General features: G+C 40.9%; 1 protein-coding gene across 4 annotated transcripts in view; it reads right to left on the bottom strand.

Moving 5' to 3' along the window:
* The window catches only part of LOC133650831 (peripheral-type benzodiazepine receptor-associated protein 1), a 207,047-nt gene that overhangs the window by 140,048 nt on the left and 48,205 nt on the right, over positions 1-18,794 (bottom strand). For all 4 annotated transcript variants that reach the window (XM_062048513.1, XM_062048514.1, XM_062048512.1 and 1 more), the window contains exon 4: positions 18,548-18,733. In XM_062048513.1, coding sequence (XP_061904497.1) covers positions 18,548-18,733 — 186 coding nt within the window. The remainder of the gene's footprint in view (positions 1-18,547; positions 18,734-18,794) is intronic.

Below are 18,794 nucleotides of genomic sequence, written 5' to 3'. Positions count from 1 at the left end.
TGAAAACCCAACTGCTCTAAAGCAGACATACACCATTCAGCAGGCACTGAGTGCTATAAGCACATTGGTGTAATCCCTGCAGACTACTGAAACAGGTAACTGGATAACTTATTTTAAAATAACCTTAATGGATTGGCCTGGTTGTTGATTTTTGTTCAAAACACAATATTGATATCCAGCATTCCAATGTAGTGACATTGTATTCCTGTCAGTGCATTTATACCACATCTGGAAGGGCTTACAAACTGTTCCAGGTTATGTGTGTTTGACTGCCCTTGACTAGGCCGCATGTATGTCCAGTCATTATTAACAAAAAAAAACCCACTGTATTTATCTGTCAATGTTTACTTTTAACAACATTCTGCAGAAATTAATGTTGAAACAACCATGAAAAATAAATGCAAAGTCTGCTTGATTGCTAGTCATAATATAATGCTATTAACATAGTCAAATAAAGTAATACGTAATGCCTTAAGCAAGCTCCGTCACCAAGCCAGATTAATGATTTGACAACCAGATTCATGTCATCACCCTTTTTGGTTGTCATCTTTGAGTTTGCACGGCTTAATTTTTTTCCTCGAAGCAACGTATATGAAGTTAGCTGAGAGAACTACCATGAAATGTTCGACACAAATACAACAGACTCTTGAAATTCCCTACCCCTTTTGTGTGATCAGCAGCAACATCAAAGAGTTTAGACAGCCTGCAAGTTATCCAGAGCAGGGTTTGGTAGAAAAGTCTTTGGTGTAGCTAGAGTCTTACGTACCAACCAAAACCCTCTCACCACTGCCACGGCAACAGAGAGCGGATTACTGGACTGTACCATTCTGTTGTTAGAGGGGATTAGAGTTCACACAACATGCCCCCGTTTTGGGTATGCGTGTGCTACTGTGAGTGCGTGTGAGCGTCTCACAAAGGAGAGATTACCACAATCGGTGTTCTCATCTGATCTTTATGGGGAAATACTGTATATCATAATCAGTGCAGAGAGATAATATGATATTTCGGATGTAAAGATATGATTAAGCTATCACTACACAAGCAATGCATTGTTAAATTAAATGTTACAGAAAAGAAATCCCAGCCAGCTGTAAAGTAGGTGTAAATGTCAATAATTAATCATGTTAAACATGTATTATGTAACAGATTCATACAGCCCTGATGTACTGTATCCAGAAGTGTAAGTCCCTTTTGCCAGAGGTCAACATTTGTAAGCATCAGTGCTTTAGGGAAAAGCGTAAGATGTGAGTCTAGGAATTGAATCCAGTTAATGTAGGTATTAAATGTAGAGAAGACAACAGTTTTTTAATTTAGTATCTTTGATCAGGTACAAATTGAAGACAGAGAATCATCTCATTATGGCTTGTGGCAGATTAGTATCGGCTCAAACGACAAGCCATTACATAACATGGCAAAACAGCATGCCCGCCAGACAAACATATCTTCAGATTTCAGGTTAAATGTTATATTGCCACACAATGTTTCCTGTCCTTCAACTTTGTAGACATTAAAATGTGTGTGCTATGTTCTGCTTCTTCAATCTCATCACAGTTTCAGTTGTTAGTAGGTGCAGGGATAAAACTCATTTGTTTTTAATAGTAGTAGAAGTACTAGTCGTAGTAGTAGTAATAGAGTGGTACCTCACCCTACAAACACATTGCGTTCCACAGTCAAGCTCGTGGAATGGACGGCGAGACAGGCATAAATAGAAGTTAAAGTTAAAGTACCAATGATTGTCACACACACACTAGGTGTGGCGAAATTATTCTCTGCATTTGACCAATCACCCTTGATCACCCCATGGGAGGTGAGGGGAGCAGTGGGCAGCAGCGGTGGCCGCGCCCGGGAATCATTTTTGATGATTCCATCAATTCCAACCCTTGATGCTGAGTGCCAAGCAGGGAGGTAATGGGTCCCATTTTTATAGTCTTTGGTATGACACTATTTGAACTCACAACCTACCGATCTCAGGGCGGACACTCTAAGCCAGCTGATTGACAACCACGACCAGGTGTGGCCAGGCTGCCAATCAGCGGCAGGTGAGGGGAAAAAGCGTTCAGGGAGCCATGGAACAAAAATAGGAAGAGCGCTGATCAGGAAACAAGTGCAGAAAATAAGGAAACATGACAAACAAGACGTGATGTGACAGATCGTCACACCAACGATGCAAATCATGCAGACTTTGTGAGAGCCTACAACGATTACTTTGGGAAAAATTATGATCCAGAAACTGATATTGCTGATCCTGAATATAAGGAGGATAAGCTACAAGTTTTACAAGCTCTGCTAAACAGATTCAGCTTTAGTGAAACACTAAGCATCATGTAGCAGCATTGCTAAGTGCTAAACAAGAAGTACAAACTACGAACATAATAAAACGATAGCTAACTGTAAAATGTTTGCTCTTACTTCAATGATGACTGATAGGATGTCCATATATTCCCATTTACATGAAGAATTAATCTTGATCCACGAAGGGTTAACAAGGAAGTCTACCTGCAGACAATGTTTTTGGTTGTGTGTCTCTCCATCTTTTGGTATGAATTGAATGTCACAGATGAACAACTTCTCGATTTATGGCTAAATCATCCTAATATCCACATGACAAGCATGATTAATAATCTAGAATAACTTTGACGAGCCGATACGCGATGATGCAGGAGCAGCAGGACATCACGGCCAGCTCACAGTAAAGCAGCAGAGAACTCCTCAGCTGTGTGTCATCAATTCGCTGCTAAAAATAGTTTGTCTGTGACAGTGCTTAAAATAACAACATCACTAATATTTGGTTAATATTCAGGTCCCGATATGTATATAGAGTATTGTTGGTTTTGGATGGTTATTTAGAGTGTTTTGTGGGCAGAATAGAGAGCCCCATTGACTAACTATGTACGTATTCATTTATTTACTTAGTATGTCTTTTATAGGGATTGTGAATGATAAGACAATATTTTTTCCATATTTCCATTATGACTATCTGATACTATAGTCAGAGCGCAGAACTTATTACAGTGACGTCAATCTACGGAAATTACCAAAGACGTTTGGAGCAGTATATTCAAAATGGCTGAATGAATTTGTGAATTTTTTTTAATGTTTAGACGGTATTTTCACATACTTTGCGGATGGTAAATACAATTGGATATGGTTTAATGGATACAATGAAACACAATTAAGCATATAAAGTCAACTTGTTTTTCCAATCTACTGGTACTTAAAGGCCTACTGAAATGACATTTTTTTATTTAAACGGGGATAGCAGATCTATTCTATGTGTCATACTTGATCATTTCGCGATATTGCCATATTTTTGCTGAAAGGATTTAGTATAGAACAACGACGATAAAGATCGCAACTTTTGGTATCTGATAAAAAAAAAGGCTTGCCCCTACCGGAAGTAGCGTGACGTAGTCAATTGAACATATACGCAAAGTTCCCTATTGTTTACAATGATGGCCGCATGAAGTGAGAGAGATTCGGACCGAGAAAGCGACGATTTCCCCATTAATTTGAGCGAGGATGAAGAAAGATTTGTGGATGAGTAAAGTGCAAGTGAAGGACTAGTGGGGAGTGGAAGCGATTCAGATAGGGAAGATGCTGTGAGAGCCGGGGGTGACCTGATATTCAGCTGGAAATGACTAAAACAGTAAATAAACACAAGACATATATATACTCTATTAGCCATAACACAACCAGGCTTATATTTAATATGCCACAAATTAATCCCACATAAAAACACCTAGGTGTTTGTTATGCTAGCTCCTAGCTACTAGCTCAAGCTAGTTATAGCTCGAGCGGGTAATATGGACGGGATCCCGTATATATAACCAGCCAATACAATTAAAACACCTGCACAACACACACACTCACCCAGCCCAAAGAACCGTTCACCTAACCCAAGGTTCATAAAGCTTATATACTTAACCAAAGTTACGTACATGACACGCACGTACGGGCAAGCGTTCAAATGTTTGGAAGCGCGCGGGTGGGACCTGATATTCAGCTGGGAATGACTACAACAGTAAATAAACACAAGACATATATATACTCTATTAGCCACAACACAACCAGGCTTATATTTAATATGCCACAAATTAATCCCGCATAATAAACACCTAGGTGTTTGTTATGCTAGCTCCTAGCTCCTAGCTACTAGCTCGAGCTAGTTATATCAAGCGATCAAATGTTTGGAAGCGTACTCACGGTATCGCATCTGCGTCTGTTAACGAAGTCAAAGTCCTCCTGGTAAGAGTCTCTGTTGTCCGAGTTCTTCGATCTTGACTGCATCTTTCGGGAATGTAAACAATGAAACACCGACTGTGTTGTGTTGCTGACTTCCCTCTCAAAATACTCCGCTTCGCACCGACTTTCTTCTTTGCTTGCTCAGCTTCTTTCTCCATAATGCAATGAACAAATTGCAACAGATTCACCAACACAGATGTCCAGAATACTGTGGAATAATGATGAAAACAGCTATTTCGTATTGGCTTCAATGAGGAAGCCATACCTGTGTTCTACTGGCTACGTCACGCGCATAAGTCATCCTCGAAGGCATTTTGAACCGGAAGTTCCCCGGGAAATTTAAAATTGCACTTTATAAGTTAACCCGGCAGTATTGGCATGTGTTGCAATGTTAAGATTTCATCATTGATATACAAACTATCAGACTGCGTGGTCGGTAGTAGTGGGTTTCAGTAGGCCTTTAAAAGTCCATCTTCAAGCCGCTTTCTGACCGTCTCTTCAGGATGAGTCGTTTTGTGGGCGGTCTCATTTACATGCCTCCACTTCGACTGCCTCTTCTCCCTGTCAGCCATGTCGTAGTTATAGCGTTTCCATATGGAGTCTACTGACAGATATAAGTTAGAACTACTATATGCTAGTTTGTATTAGAAATGGCAACAGGGAAAGATAATTTTGCATATACGAGCCAGTCTGTCCCACAACAACAGTATAGAGAAAAATAAGGAACTTATTGACTACGTCGGACTACAATGACTCGTGCAAAGCTTTTACTATATATGGTATCTACTGACATCACGATTCAGGAAAATTCCAAACCGCTCGTTTAGAGAAAATATGAAGGATGGCAAGACTGTTTCATACATTTCGGGACTTAACATGCAGATCCCAAATACACAAAAATAGGTACAAATAGGAAAGAAAAGTTGTGTTTGCAAAATATGTGCCCTTTAAAGCAGTCTCGCCCATTGAATATACATTTTAATCAATTTATTTCATACTTGGCCCTCGCAGAACAGCACAACTTTAACATTTAACACAACTTTAAAAACTAAAAACTAACTTTTAGAAAATAAATAATGCTTCAAAAACAATACAATAGTAATACACGCTGCTACAGTACGGTAGTTTTATGTAGGTACGTAAAAAAAAAAAAAAAGAGTCCCACAGCCAGCACCCCCGTTAACGCAGTCTTTCTCAAATAGTGGGGAAGGGAAGTTTGTAGGCAATGTGTCACGCCGGGGTATATGCTTTATCAGTATCATGCAGTGTCATGTTTTAAACCCCGCTTCGAAAAGCAGTGCACTGAAAAACTTGCTTATTGTAGCTATTAAGTTTGACTTTCTCATTTTGATTTAAAAAGAAAATAAATCCATTTATCCATCCATCTTCTGCCGCTTATACAAAGTCGGGTCGCGGGGGCAGCAACCTAAGCAGAGAAGCCCAGACTTCTCTCTCCCCAGCTACTTTGTCCAGCTCTTCCCGGGGGTTCCCAAGGCATTCCTAGGCCAGCTGGTAGACATAGTCTCTCCACTGTGTCCTGGATCTTTCCCGTGGTTTCTCAACAGTCGGAGGCGCCCTAAACACCTCCCAAGGGAAGCATTCGGGTGAAGATAGGGGCGGAGCTTTCAACCGATCACCACCTGGTAGTGAGTCTGCTACGATGGTGAGGGGGATGCCCGACAGACATGGCAGGCTCCAACGCATAGTGAGGGTCTGCTGGGAACGTCTCGCTGAGTCTCCCGTCAGGGAGAGTTTCAATTCCCACCTCAGGGAGAACTTTGAACATGTTACTAGGGAGGTGCTGGATATTGAGTGGACCATGTTCCGTGTTAAGGCAGCTGATCGAAGCTGCGGCCACAAGGTGGTCGTTGCCTGCCGTGGCGGTAATCCCACAATGGTTAGGGATGCCGTCAAGCTGAAGAAAGAGTCATATCAGGTCCTTTTGGCTCATGGGACTCCGGAGGCAGAGGACACGTACTGACAGGCCAAGCGGTATGCGGCTTTGGCGGTTGCAGAGGCAAAAACTTGGACATGGGAGGAGTTTGGAAAAGCCATGGAAATTGACTTCCAGATGGCTTTGAAGCGATTCTGGACCACCGTCCGCCGCCTCAGGAGGGGGTAGCAAAGCACTGTCAACACCGTGTACAGTGGGTACAGTGTGCTGCTGTCGTGAATCAGTGGAAGGAATACTTCGAAGACCTCAATCCCACCTACACGTATTCCAATTAGGAAGCCGCACCTGGGTACTCTACGGTGGGTTCTCCTGTTTCTGGGGCTGAGGTTGCTGAGGTAGTTAGAAGCTCCTTCGTGGAAGGGTGGGATCTGCCCGGAGTTCCTTAAGGCTCTGGATGCTGTGGGGCTGTCATGGTTGACAAGACTCTGCAGCATTGCGTAGACATCGGGGGCGGTGCCTCTAGATTGGCAGACTGGGGTGGTGGTTCCTCAATTTAAAAAGGGGAACCGGAGGGTGTGTTCCAACTATAGTGGAATCACACTCATCAGCCTTCACTGTAAGGTGGACTGGAGAGGTAGCTACGCTGGATAGTCAAACCTCAGATTCAGGAGGAGCATGTGTTTTTTGTCCTGGTCGTGGAACTGTGGACCAACTTTATACTCTTGGCAGGATTCTTGAGGGTGCGTAGGAGTTTGCCCAACCAGTCTACATGTGTTTTGTGGAATTGGAGAAGGCATTCGACCATGTCCCTCAGGAAGTTTTGTGGGGAGTGCTCAGAGAGTATCGGGTATCGCTCCCTGTATGATCAGTGTCAGAGCTTGGTCCGCATTGCCGGCAGTAAGTCAGACCCGTTTCCAGTGAGGGTTGGACTCCACCAGGGCTAACATTTGTCACCAAGTCTGTTTACAACTTTTATGGACAGAATTTTTTGGCGCGGTCCGGGCGTTGAGAGGATCCGGTTTGGTGGCTGTAGGATTAGGTATTTGCTTTTTGCATATGATGTGGTCCTGATGGCTTCATCTGGCCAGGATCTTCAGCTCTCACTGGATCGGTTTGCAGTTAAGTGTGAAGCGACTGGGATGAAAATCAGCACTTCCAAGTCCGAGTCCATGGTTCTCGCACGGAAAAGGGTGGAGTGCCATCTCCGGGTTGGGGAGAGAAATCCTGCCCAAGTGGAGGAGTTCAAAGACCTTGGGGTCTTGTTTACGAGTGAGGGAAGAGTGAATCGTGAGATCGACAGGCAGATCGGTGCAGTGTCTGTTTACCCTGTATCTGTCCGTCGTGGTGAAGAAGGAGCTAAGCTGGAAGGCAAAACTCTCAATTTACTGGTCGATGATTTACGTCCCTATCCTCACCTATAGTCATGAGCTATGGGTTACGACCGAAAGGACGTTAACATCACCTGTGTTTTGTAATAGATTAACATTTATGTAAAACAATGAGCTTTTCCAACATACTGAAGAGGAGTTCAAAATAATTTGTTTTTTAAATGTTTTTATTTTTTATAAATGGCTGTGTCAATGAGGGATTGCTAATCACTGCTATGTTGGAATTCTTATTAATATTGATACTGTTGTTGATATTATTAATTTTTGTTTGACTACTTTTGGATTGTTTTGTGTTATGTTTGTGTGTCCTCTCAATTGCTCTGTTGATTGCTATTCTGGATGTTGCTGGGCAGGGTTTGGTTTTGGAATTGGAATTGTATTATTATGGTATCATTAAGTATTATTGTGTTGGATTGATTAATTTAAAAAAAAAATTAAAAAAAATAAAATTAAAAAATGTTATTATGTTCTGTTTGGCACCTTCCTGTCTCATTAAATTCAACATGTACAAAAGGCCAAGTTGCCGAAGAGGGAAAGCAGGGATGGCAGAGAGTAATGGCGTTAAAAGAGGATATTCCGAGATAATCAATCTCTCGCAGTTAGTGTAGCCTTCAAATAAAGTGCAAATAAAGGCGGGCTGGAGCGATCCCGACAGGGACAAGCTGTAGAAATGGATGGATGGAAGGTATCGGCACTTATTTTTGGTGAAACTGAACATTTGGTTTTTTATGTAAATAACGTTAAAGACTCAATGCATTTGAAGTTACATAACCACTGGAAATATGTGATGCCTTACATTGTAATTGTATTGTAAGCATGTTCGAAATAAACTGAAACTAACTAACTAACTAACTAACCAACATAATCTGTTGTCATCTAGGTGTTTAGTGGTGCCATTGCACTTGCTGCATTTCCATTTCCTCTAGAAATGTGCAAAACCTAAATATCGCAATAAGGAACTGGTATGGGAAACACTTATATTTCGAAAAACCTCTCAAATATCACTAAAACATTTTTATGCTCTCATGAGGTGGTTTTTCAGACGTTTTTCGCAAAAGCATGATGGAAACACTTTTTTCGCATTTACAGGACAGCTAAACCAGCGGGGCGCCGATACAGGACAAAGAGGGCCGATGTCTTGGTTTCGCTTCCGAGTTGTTGGCCGTGGGGAGCAAGGCGGCACCGGGCCGTCTCGCAGGTCTATTCCCAGCAATAGGGTCAACCCGCAGGCTTAGAGAGACCACCATGCCCGAACAATGTCGAGGGGGCTCTTGAATCCACAATTTGCCTGTGAATTTCTCTCCCAAAAATCCCTTATTCGCAGCCTCTGCCATACATAAGGACGTTGCTTTGAGCAATTGTAATCAGCTCCAAAATCATGGAATTGCAAAGCGTCAATCTTCCTCAAAGTGGGGTCTTGCGGGACGAAATGTTATGAGAATTACGGCTCATGACACAAAACACCCTTTAATGGAAACACCTTCAAGTCGTAAATGTACTTTGTCGAAATTTTTGAAATATTGCTTTTATTTTGCAAAAAACTGCAATTACCATTAATCCCTAGAAATGCGCAAAACCTAAATATTGTAATAAGCAACTGGTAATGGAATCACCGGTATTTTGAAAAACCTCTCGCAAAATATCGCAAAAATATTTTTGAAATCAAACCGTGGAGGCATTGCAGAGATATTTATAAAATAATGTTGCCTTTCCTCCTACTTCCATGAAAAATAAGCAATGTGGAACTTGCTCCTTTTGTGCCGATTTTGCCGTGAGGGACGTCAGCGGACGATCCAGAGCTGTGCGGTGCGACAAATTTACTCGCAAATGCGGCTAAAAATAGACTGTCTGACTTGGCAAAAAAAAACTGTTGCGCATCCAAATTTGATCAAACTAGAGTAAAATTTACATCCATCTGTATAGCATTTAATTCCATTTATTGTATAGTCATTCCGTTAGTAATTCAATTGCTTTTTTTGGTGAAGTGACTTTTTAAAAGTAAATTTCAGAACGCAGCATCATGAAACAGTTGGCAGGTTAGTGTTCCTGGCTAAAATCTTTGTTTGTATGTCCTATAATATTGTTTACCTATAAAAAAGAACCATAGTTAAAGGTCAATTATTTTCATTGTGATTAAGGGCTATATAAATAAACTTTGATTGATTGATTGATGTCGCTGAAAAAGTTTATACATGTCCTCTTAAGTACTTTCTTTCACATTTTGTTATTTTGTGTTTTTGTTAGCTGAAAAGTTGAGCATAGGTAAATGTGTTTTTGTTTTTTTAAGAAGATTGCAGGATATTATATTTGAATTTTTCTATTATTATCAAGGCCATTTTGTTTTTCTTATCTCAAAACACCTCTTAAGTTGGGATCCTACTATGCAAAACCTACTTTTCTTACTTGTTGGTACTTGTTTTTGTGTATTTTGGATCCCCATCAGTCCCGAAAATTTAAAATCAAGGCATGGTGGAGGTATTTAGTCATTTCAACAAATATTTCCATTCATGGGTTAGTTTATTGGTTCAAACTTTTTCGGGTTATGAGTTTTGGTCCATATCATCCAGCCTACACTCGTGTTACCAACAGTGCATGCACAATTTAGGGTAGTTCTCTGTGTTTAATTGAGCGTTGCAGTTGTAGTTGTATATGTAAGAGTGCACATGTGTGCGTTGTTTAAGTGTTAATAATAACATTTTAATATTTAAGACATATCACATTTTTGTCTGTGCTTTTTTCATTTAGTACCACTGTGATCCATATATGGTAGAAATGTACCCAGAGTGCCTTGTGCGCGTCTGCTATTGTAGTCTGTGCTGCCTACTGAAACCCACTACTACCGACCACACAGTCTGATAGTTTATATATCAATGATGAAATCTTAACATTGCAACACATGCCAATACGGCCGGGTTAACTAATAAAGTGCAATTTTAAATTTACCGCAAAACTTCCGGTTGAAAACGTCTACGTGTGATGACGTTTGTGCGTGACGTTAATTGTTGAAACGGAAGTATTCGGACACATTGTATCTCAATACAAACAGCTCTGTTTTCATCGCAAAATTCCACAGTATTCTGGACATCTGTGTTGGTGAATCTTTTGCAATTTGTTTAATGAACAATGGAGACTGCAAAGAAGAAAGCTATAGGTGAGATCGGTGTATTAGCGGCTGGCTGCAGAAACACAACCAGGAGGACTTTGACTTGGATAGCAGACGCGCTATCAGATGCTAGCCGCCGACCGCATCGATGATCGAGTGAAGTTCTTTGTCGCGCCGTCGATCGCTGGAACGCAGGTGAGCCTGGGTGTTGATGAGCAGATGAGGGCTGGCGTAGGTGGAGCGCTAATGTTTTTATCATAGCTCTGACGAGGTCCCGTAGCTAAGTTAGCTTCAATGGCGTCGTTAGCAACAGCATTGCTAGGCTTCGACAGGCGGCACAGCATTAACCGTGTAGTTACAGGTCCAGTGTTTGGTTCGGTGTCTCTGATAGTAGTATTGTTGATCTTCTGTCTATCCTTCCAGTCAGGGACTTATTTCTTTTGTTTCTATCTGCATTTAAGCACGATGCTATCACGTTAGCTCCGTAGCTAGTGCTTCGCCGATGTATTGTCGTGGAGATAAAAGTCACTGTGAATGTCCATTTCGCGTTCTCGACTCTCATTTTCAAGAGGATATAGTATCCGAGGTGGTTTAAAATACAAATCCGTGATCCACAATAGAAAAAGGAGAAAGTGTGGAATCCAATGAGCCCTTTTACCTAAGTTACGGTCAGAGCGAAAAAAGATACGTCCTGCACTGCACTCTAGTCCTTCACTCTCACGTTCCTCATCCACGCTCAAATTAATGGGGTAATCGTCGCTTTCTCGGTCCGAATCGCTCTCGCTGCTGGTGTAAACAATGGGGAAATGTGAGGAGCCCTTCAACCTGCGACGTCACGCTACTTCCGGTACAGGCAAGGCTTTTTTTATCAGCGACCAAAAGTTGCAAACTTTATCGTCGATGTTCTCTACTAAATCCTTTCAGCAAAAATATGGCAATATCGCGAAATGATCAAGTCTGACACATAGAATGGATCTGCTATCCCCGTTTAAATGAAAAAAATTCATGTCAGTAGGTCTTTAATCTTCTTTTTTTCCGCTATCCTTTTTTTGTGGGGCAGATGGTGTCGTACATACCCGATGGCGCAATAAAGTAAAACAATACACAGAACAACCAAAAAAGTAACTTAATACCCTAATTTTGCCTAAATCTTTATTAGCTTTGGACCAACAGTCGAAGAAAAAGTGTGACTTTTGTGGGAAATATGTCAACCATGGTGGCTGCCTCAAATGTAATCGTAATCACTGTATGTATCACTCATTATGTATTATACTAATTCAGAGGTGCCCATTAGGTCGATCGCGGTTGGTGTCATTCAATCGCCAGCCAGGCATTAAAAAATAGACCTAAAAATTAGCGATCATCAATATTCACCTTTCGTCACTTGATTTACATTCTCGGCAACAGAGGATCTTGTGAGATGACGCTGGCGGCTACGGGCTTAGTATGAAGAAAAAAAACGACTAGCAGGAAGGCGAGAAACTTTTTTTTTTAATTTATCTTGCGCTGTACCTCCTGTCAAAAGACCGACCGCACAGTTCCTGTCTTCACAATAAAAGTGCAGCTCAATCCTGCAGGCACGGATAAAATAAGAGTCTCAGAAAGCTAGCGCACACAAGCTAACAAGCTATGGAATTTGCCGTCAATGTATTTCTTGTCAAGTGTAAAAAAAAAGCTGGACAAATAAGATGCCAAAAAACAACCACTTTCATTTGGAATTGGCTTTTTTTCCTCCTCCACAATGTAAATTGGAAAATATGAGGGTTATCAGCACTTCAGTGAATCCTGTCTGATTCCAAACAATGCAAGTCATCAGAATCAGGTAATACGCCAACTTATATTATTGTCCTTTAATACATAAAGGAAACTATATGTGTTAACCATGTTTGTATTTTTTAAAACACCTTTAACATGTGAACAAAAAGATGTGTGTGTATATATATATATATATATATATATATATATATATATATATATATATATAATGTGTGCGTGTGTATATATATATATATATATATACATACATACATACATACATACATACATACATACATACATACATACATACATACATACATACATACATACATACACACACACACACACACACACACACACACACACACACACACACACACACACACACACACACACACACACACACACACACACACACACACACACACACACACACACACACACACACACACACACACACACACACATATATATATCCGAAGATGAAGACGAAGTAGATCACCTCGACTTGGTCATTTGAAAAGTAGCTCGGCTGCTGAAAAAGTGTGGGCACCCTTGTTCTGATTATTGATTATTATTATTGAATATTTTCCCATATTTGTGCACAATGACTTAGATAAGGTAAGAGGAGAATATGGAGTGATTTTTGGTCCAGAACATTGGCGTTGTTAGGCCTATTTTAGGGGGGCTTTTTACAAATACATGCCGACATATTCATTATAAAGTGGCCCGAATATGAGTTTAAATAAATAAGTGTAAGGTAGAGAGCCCCTTTCGTGCGTCGGTATCCAATCCATTCCACTTGTTCATATAGAAAATGCCCACATCACTCAAAATCCAGTCCGCATTTTCTCTGCGACCTTGCTTGCGGTCCTGCAGGTGTACGAAGCACATTAGCACACAGCACTGCAGAACAAGAACCTTGTGTCTGCAATTGTAAATAATTTTGTTTTTAAGTTTTGTGTTTCTTCTATATAAAGTAATATACATTAGCCTATTGTTAAAATAATGAAAAGAACATCATTAAATATACAAACCCCGTTTCCATATGAGTTGGGAAATTGTGTTAGATGTAAATATAAACGGAATACAATGATTTGCAAATCCTTTTCAACCCATATTCAATTGAATGCACTACAAAGACAAGATATTTGATGTTCAAACTCATAAACTTTATTTTTTTTTTGCAAATAATAATTAACTTAGAATTTCATGGCTGCAACACGCGCCAAAGTAGTTGGGAAAGGGCATGTTCACCACTGTGTTACATGTCCTTTCCTTTTAACAACACTCAGTAAACGTTTGGGAACTGAGGAGACACATTTTTTAAGCTTCTCAGGTGGAATTCTTTCCCATTCTTGCTTGATGTACAGCTTGAGTTGTTCAACAGTCCGGGGGTCTCCGTTGTGGTATTTTAGGCTTCATAATGCGCCACAAGGGCAGCACGGTGGAAGAGGGGTTAGTGCGTCTGCCTCACAATACGAAGGTCCTGAGTAGTCGTGAGTTCAATCCCGGCCTCGGGATCTTTCTGTGTGGAGTTTGCATGTTCTCCCCGTGACTGCGTGGGTTCCCTCCGGGTACTCCGGCTTCCTCCCACCTCCAAAGACATGCACCTGGGGATAGGTTGATTGGCAACACTAAATTGGCCCTAGTGTGTGAATGTGAGTGTGAATATTGTTTGTCTATCTGTGTTGGCCCTGTGATGAGGTGGCGACTTGTCCAGGGTGTACCCCGCCTCCCGCCCGATTGTAGCTGAGATAGGCTCCAGCGCCCCCCGCGACCCCGAAGGGAATAAGCGGTAGAAAATGGATGGATGGATAATGCGCCACACATTTTCAATGGGAGACAGGTCTGGACTACAGGCAGGCCAGTCTAGTACCCGCACTCTTTTACTATGAAGCCAGGTTGATGTAACACGTGGCTTGGCATTGTCTTGCTGAAATAAGCAGGGGCGTCCATGGTAACATTGCTTGGATGGCAACCTATGTTGCTCCAAAACCTGTATGTACCTTTCAGCATTAATGGCGCCTTCACAGATGTGAAGGTTACCCATGTCTTGGGCAGTAATACACCCCCATACCATCACACATGCTGGCTTTTCAACTTTGCGCCTATAACAATCCGGATGGTTATTTTCCTCTTTGGTCCGGAGGACACGACGTCCACAGTTTCTAAAAACAATTTGAAATGTGGACTCGTCAGACCACAGAACACTTTTCCACTTTGTATCAATCCATCTTAGATGAGCTCAGGCCCAGCGAAGCCGACAGCGTTTCTTGCATAGGAGAGTTTTAACTTGCACTTACAGATGTAGTGACCAACTGTATTTACTGACAGTGGGTTTCTTAAGTGTTCCTGAGCCCATGTGGTGATATCCTTTACACACTGATGTCGCTTGTTGATGCAGTACAGCCTGAGGGATCGAAGGTCACGGGCTTAGCTGCTTACGTGCAGTGATTTCTCCAGATTTTCTGAACCCTTTGATGATATTACAGACCGTAGATGGTGAAGTCCCTAAATTCCTTGCAATAGCTGGTTGAGAAAGGTTTTTCTTAAACTGTTCAACAATTTGCTCACGCATTTGTTGACAAAGAGGTGACCCTCGCCCTATCCTTGTTTGTGAATGACTGAGCATATCATGGAATCTACTTTTATACCCAATCATGGCACCCACCTGTTCCCAATTTGCCTGTTCACCTGTGGGATGTTCCAAATAAGTGTTTGATGAGCATTCCTCAACTTTATCAGTATTTATTGCCACCTTTCCCATCTTCTTTGCCACGTGTTGCTGGCATCAAATTCTAAAGTTAATGATTATTTGCAACAAAAAAAAAAAGTTTATCAGTTTGAACATCAAATATGTTGTCTTTGTAGCATATTCAACTGAATATGGGTTGAAAATGATTTGCAAATCATTGTATTCCGTTTATATTTACATCTAACACAATTTCCCAACTCATATGGAAACAGGGTTTGTAATATAAAGTAGCTTATACTTATACCTGTTAGAAGATACACTATGGAAGCACTAAAAACTACAACAAAGATGAGGGGGACAAGACGCTGTCAAAGTAGAGCCATGTAAATAGGAAACTGCCCACAAAACAGCGCATTCTGGAGAGACAGTCAGAGAGCAGCTTGAAGAGGGTCTGTAAAACATAATTTATGCAAAATTTTGACCAAATAACCACCATTACATGATATGGAGACCACAAGGAAATGTTTTAAATGTAGAAAAACAATCATTCTACAACCCCTTTAATGCGCCTTTATTCCAATGCACCTTTTGTATGAAAAGAGACCTGAATAGACACGCTCATCAGCAGTGTGCCTTATAATCCGGTGCGCCCTCCTCCGTCCGAAAAATACGGCACCTAAAAAGATAAACCATGTGCAAGGCTAATAAATATTAGTGTCGTGGTGAATGAAGCAAAGCAAAAAGATGATGACGTGAACACGAGTCAACAATTAGTTCGGAGTTTCCCCTTGATGTAACTGAATGTGGCACATGGCCACAGCAATATCATAGCCATCACACCTTGAAAAAAAGTTTTTTTTAAAATTGTTTTTGTTTTTTTTCCGTGAAAACTAATTAAAATAATATAATGTATTGTAGCCCCCAGAAGAAGTCACACAACGTCCGTCTGCTAACAAACTGTACAATTCCAAGAGGTTTTACCTCATGGGCAAACACTTTTGTCTCTGTGCTTTGCCAGACACACAACAACACTTTCTCATTCTCGGCCAATCCCATAGACATCTTATAAGTAGACGCAGCATTGGCTGCTGTGACGCAAGAAATTCGGCCGCCATCTTGAAGTGGTGATGAGGAGCCGCGAACAGCCTAAACTGACAGTTGACAGGTAGAAAACAAAGATGCCGGGCTGGTGTTCAGCGTTTTCCTGCTCAAATGAGCGGACTGTTGAAAATAGGAATCGGGGGATTACTTTTCACAAGTAAGATTTAACATTAACGTACTATTGGTTGTATTTTGTGAAAAGAATATTACCACAGAGTTGAGAAGGAGCAAAAATCTTCAATAGTACTGAAATCGTAGCCGCTAGCAAACAAGAGTATGACCATAATAGAATTGCTTGTCAATGAAATTAATCAAATTTAAAAATGTTATACTTGAATAACATAAAGTTGATATAAATGATGAAGATAAAGATTGTAAAAGCCAACAGGGGTAAAAGTTAGGACCACAGTCCAGATTGTGTGTGGGGGATGGGGGGGGGGGGGGGGGGGATATATGTTAGCTAACTAGACAATCAGATGGACAGTGGCTAAACAGTATTATACAAGTCTAAATTTAGTCTAGCTTTCCAACCCAATTTTTATGTAGGATATACACATGTATATGTAACCTAATCATATTGTTTCTTGAACTTAAAAATAGCTGACCGTTTTTTCCCCCTTCTCTGGGATTATTCCCAGTTTTGATCTCGGACGTCTGGTCACTTATAGCATAGAAGAATATTCTATTACTGTTAAACAAACTATGAATAATAAAACACGCCAAAACATGTGTCCTTTATCATAGCTACACGTATGACAAAACACGTGAAAATCAGTGGTATTCAGTGAGGTAAGATTAATTAAATGTGCTGACAGTTCATTGCTCCTGTGAAATGTATTGCACTGAGTGGAGCGGATCACCACTCCAAGATGGCGGCCCCGCGTCTCGTCAGCGCCAGTAGGCAGTAGTGGTCATGCTGCGTCTACTTATAAGATGTCTATGGCCAATCCACTTTCAGGCACAGACGTAGTGTTTGTGATTATGGGAAAAATTAACATCAAATCAAAACCACACAAACATAAAACATTATCACCAGCAGATTGTTACAGTATGAATGGATATTTAGCCTATTATTTGCACACTATCGTTAAAGTGATGTACCGAAAACTCTGCCACCAAAAAAACACTTTGATCACCGAAAACAGCGCTGCTAAAACTGGAGGTAAACAAGACGCACACGATTTTCTGGAGCTTTATCAGCATGTCTGCGATGTGGACACAACTTTAATATAGCCCAGATATACCGTACAAAATGTGCAAATATTAAGAGGACAACGGCAGCTTTCAAGGAGACAAAGTCCAACTGGAGCAGCAGCGCCAAGCAAGTGTGAGGTCATGCTTGCTGCAGCTTGCTTTTCGTCAGGGACATTGAAGGACAGAAGTAGAGTCTCTAAACACGAGTACACGAGTATAACAACACCAGAAAAAGATGCTAAATTTGTTGTTAGTCGTTTTTAATAAAAAAGTCATTAAAAGTCTCAAGACACTCGAAAAAATGATCAACAAAGTAAAATTGTACAATGAGCAGCAATAATTGAAAATATGGCAAAACGATGTAATATTAATACTATTTAATAATAACAGATTTGTTTTTTTTTAATATATGTAGCCTTTTTAAAGAAAATAATATCATAGCAAATTTTGCGACGACGTCATGGTGATCATGCCCCTAACCACGCCCTCACTGCCACAGGTACCTTGGCAAAGTAGGGGAAACCCTTTAGTTCCAGAGTTATTTCACAGCGTTCATCAGACTGATAGCCTGAGGTAGGAAACTGTTCTTATGAGTGATTGTTTTGGCGTGCTGTGATTTGTAACGCCTGCTGAAGGGTAGGAGTTTGAACAGTTTGTGAAGTGAAGTGAAGTGAATTATATTTATATAGCGCTTTTTCTCTAGTGACTCAAAGCGCTTTACATAGTGAAACCCAATATCTAAGTTACATTTAAACCCAGTGTGGGTGGCACTGGGAGCAGGTGGGTAAAATGTTTTGCCCAATGACAGGTGACTAGGATGGCGGAAGCGGGGATCGAACCTGGAACCCTCAAATTGCTGGCACGGCCACTCTACCAACCGAGCTATACCGTTGATCAGGTTGTGAGGGCTTAAAGGGTTGAACTATGAACTACTATGTACAATTTAAAGCATACCAAAAAGCTGAGAGACATCTCGTAGCTCAAGTTAAACCTAAGTTAAGGTACTCTTAAATTGAGGTAGCTATAGTAGTTTATTTCGAACATGCTTACAAAGTCACATCAAAATACTGTACATCTTCTGTCACAGTTCAACATGTCCCAAAAAGATTAAAAATAGTTACTAGAGTTGAGTTCTGAATAATTATTGGTATGTATTCAGTGATTTTTACCTTTTTTTCCGCACACTCTTCCTCAGTAGGTATCTCACAGTTCTCTGCTCCACCAGAATCAGGATTATGGATTGTACGCTGAGTAGATGATGTGATAGACAGTTGCCTTTGAAGGCGAAGCACCTCCATCTGAGACTGCTTGAGAAGCTTTTCCAATTCTCGTCCGTTCAAAGGGACTGGGGAACCCTATTCAGACACATGTATAGGGGATAATGTAAAAGACAAACTACTGCAATGCAACACACTG

This window comes from Entelurus aequoreus, linkage group LG05 (genome assembly GCF_033978785.1).
Source record: "Entelurus aequoreus isolate RoL-2023_Sb linkage group LG05, RoL_Eaeq_v1.1, whole genome shotgun sequence".
NCBI lineage: Eukaryota > Metazoa > Chordata > Actinopteri > Syngnathiformes > Syngnathidae > Entelurus > Entelurus aequoreus.
Note: the sequence above shows the minus strand (reverse complement) of the source record. Positions and strands in the feature narration are given on the sequence as shown.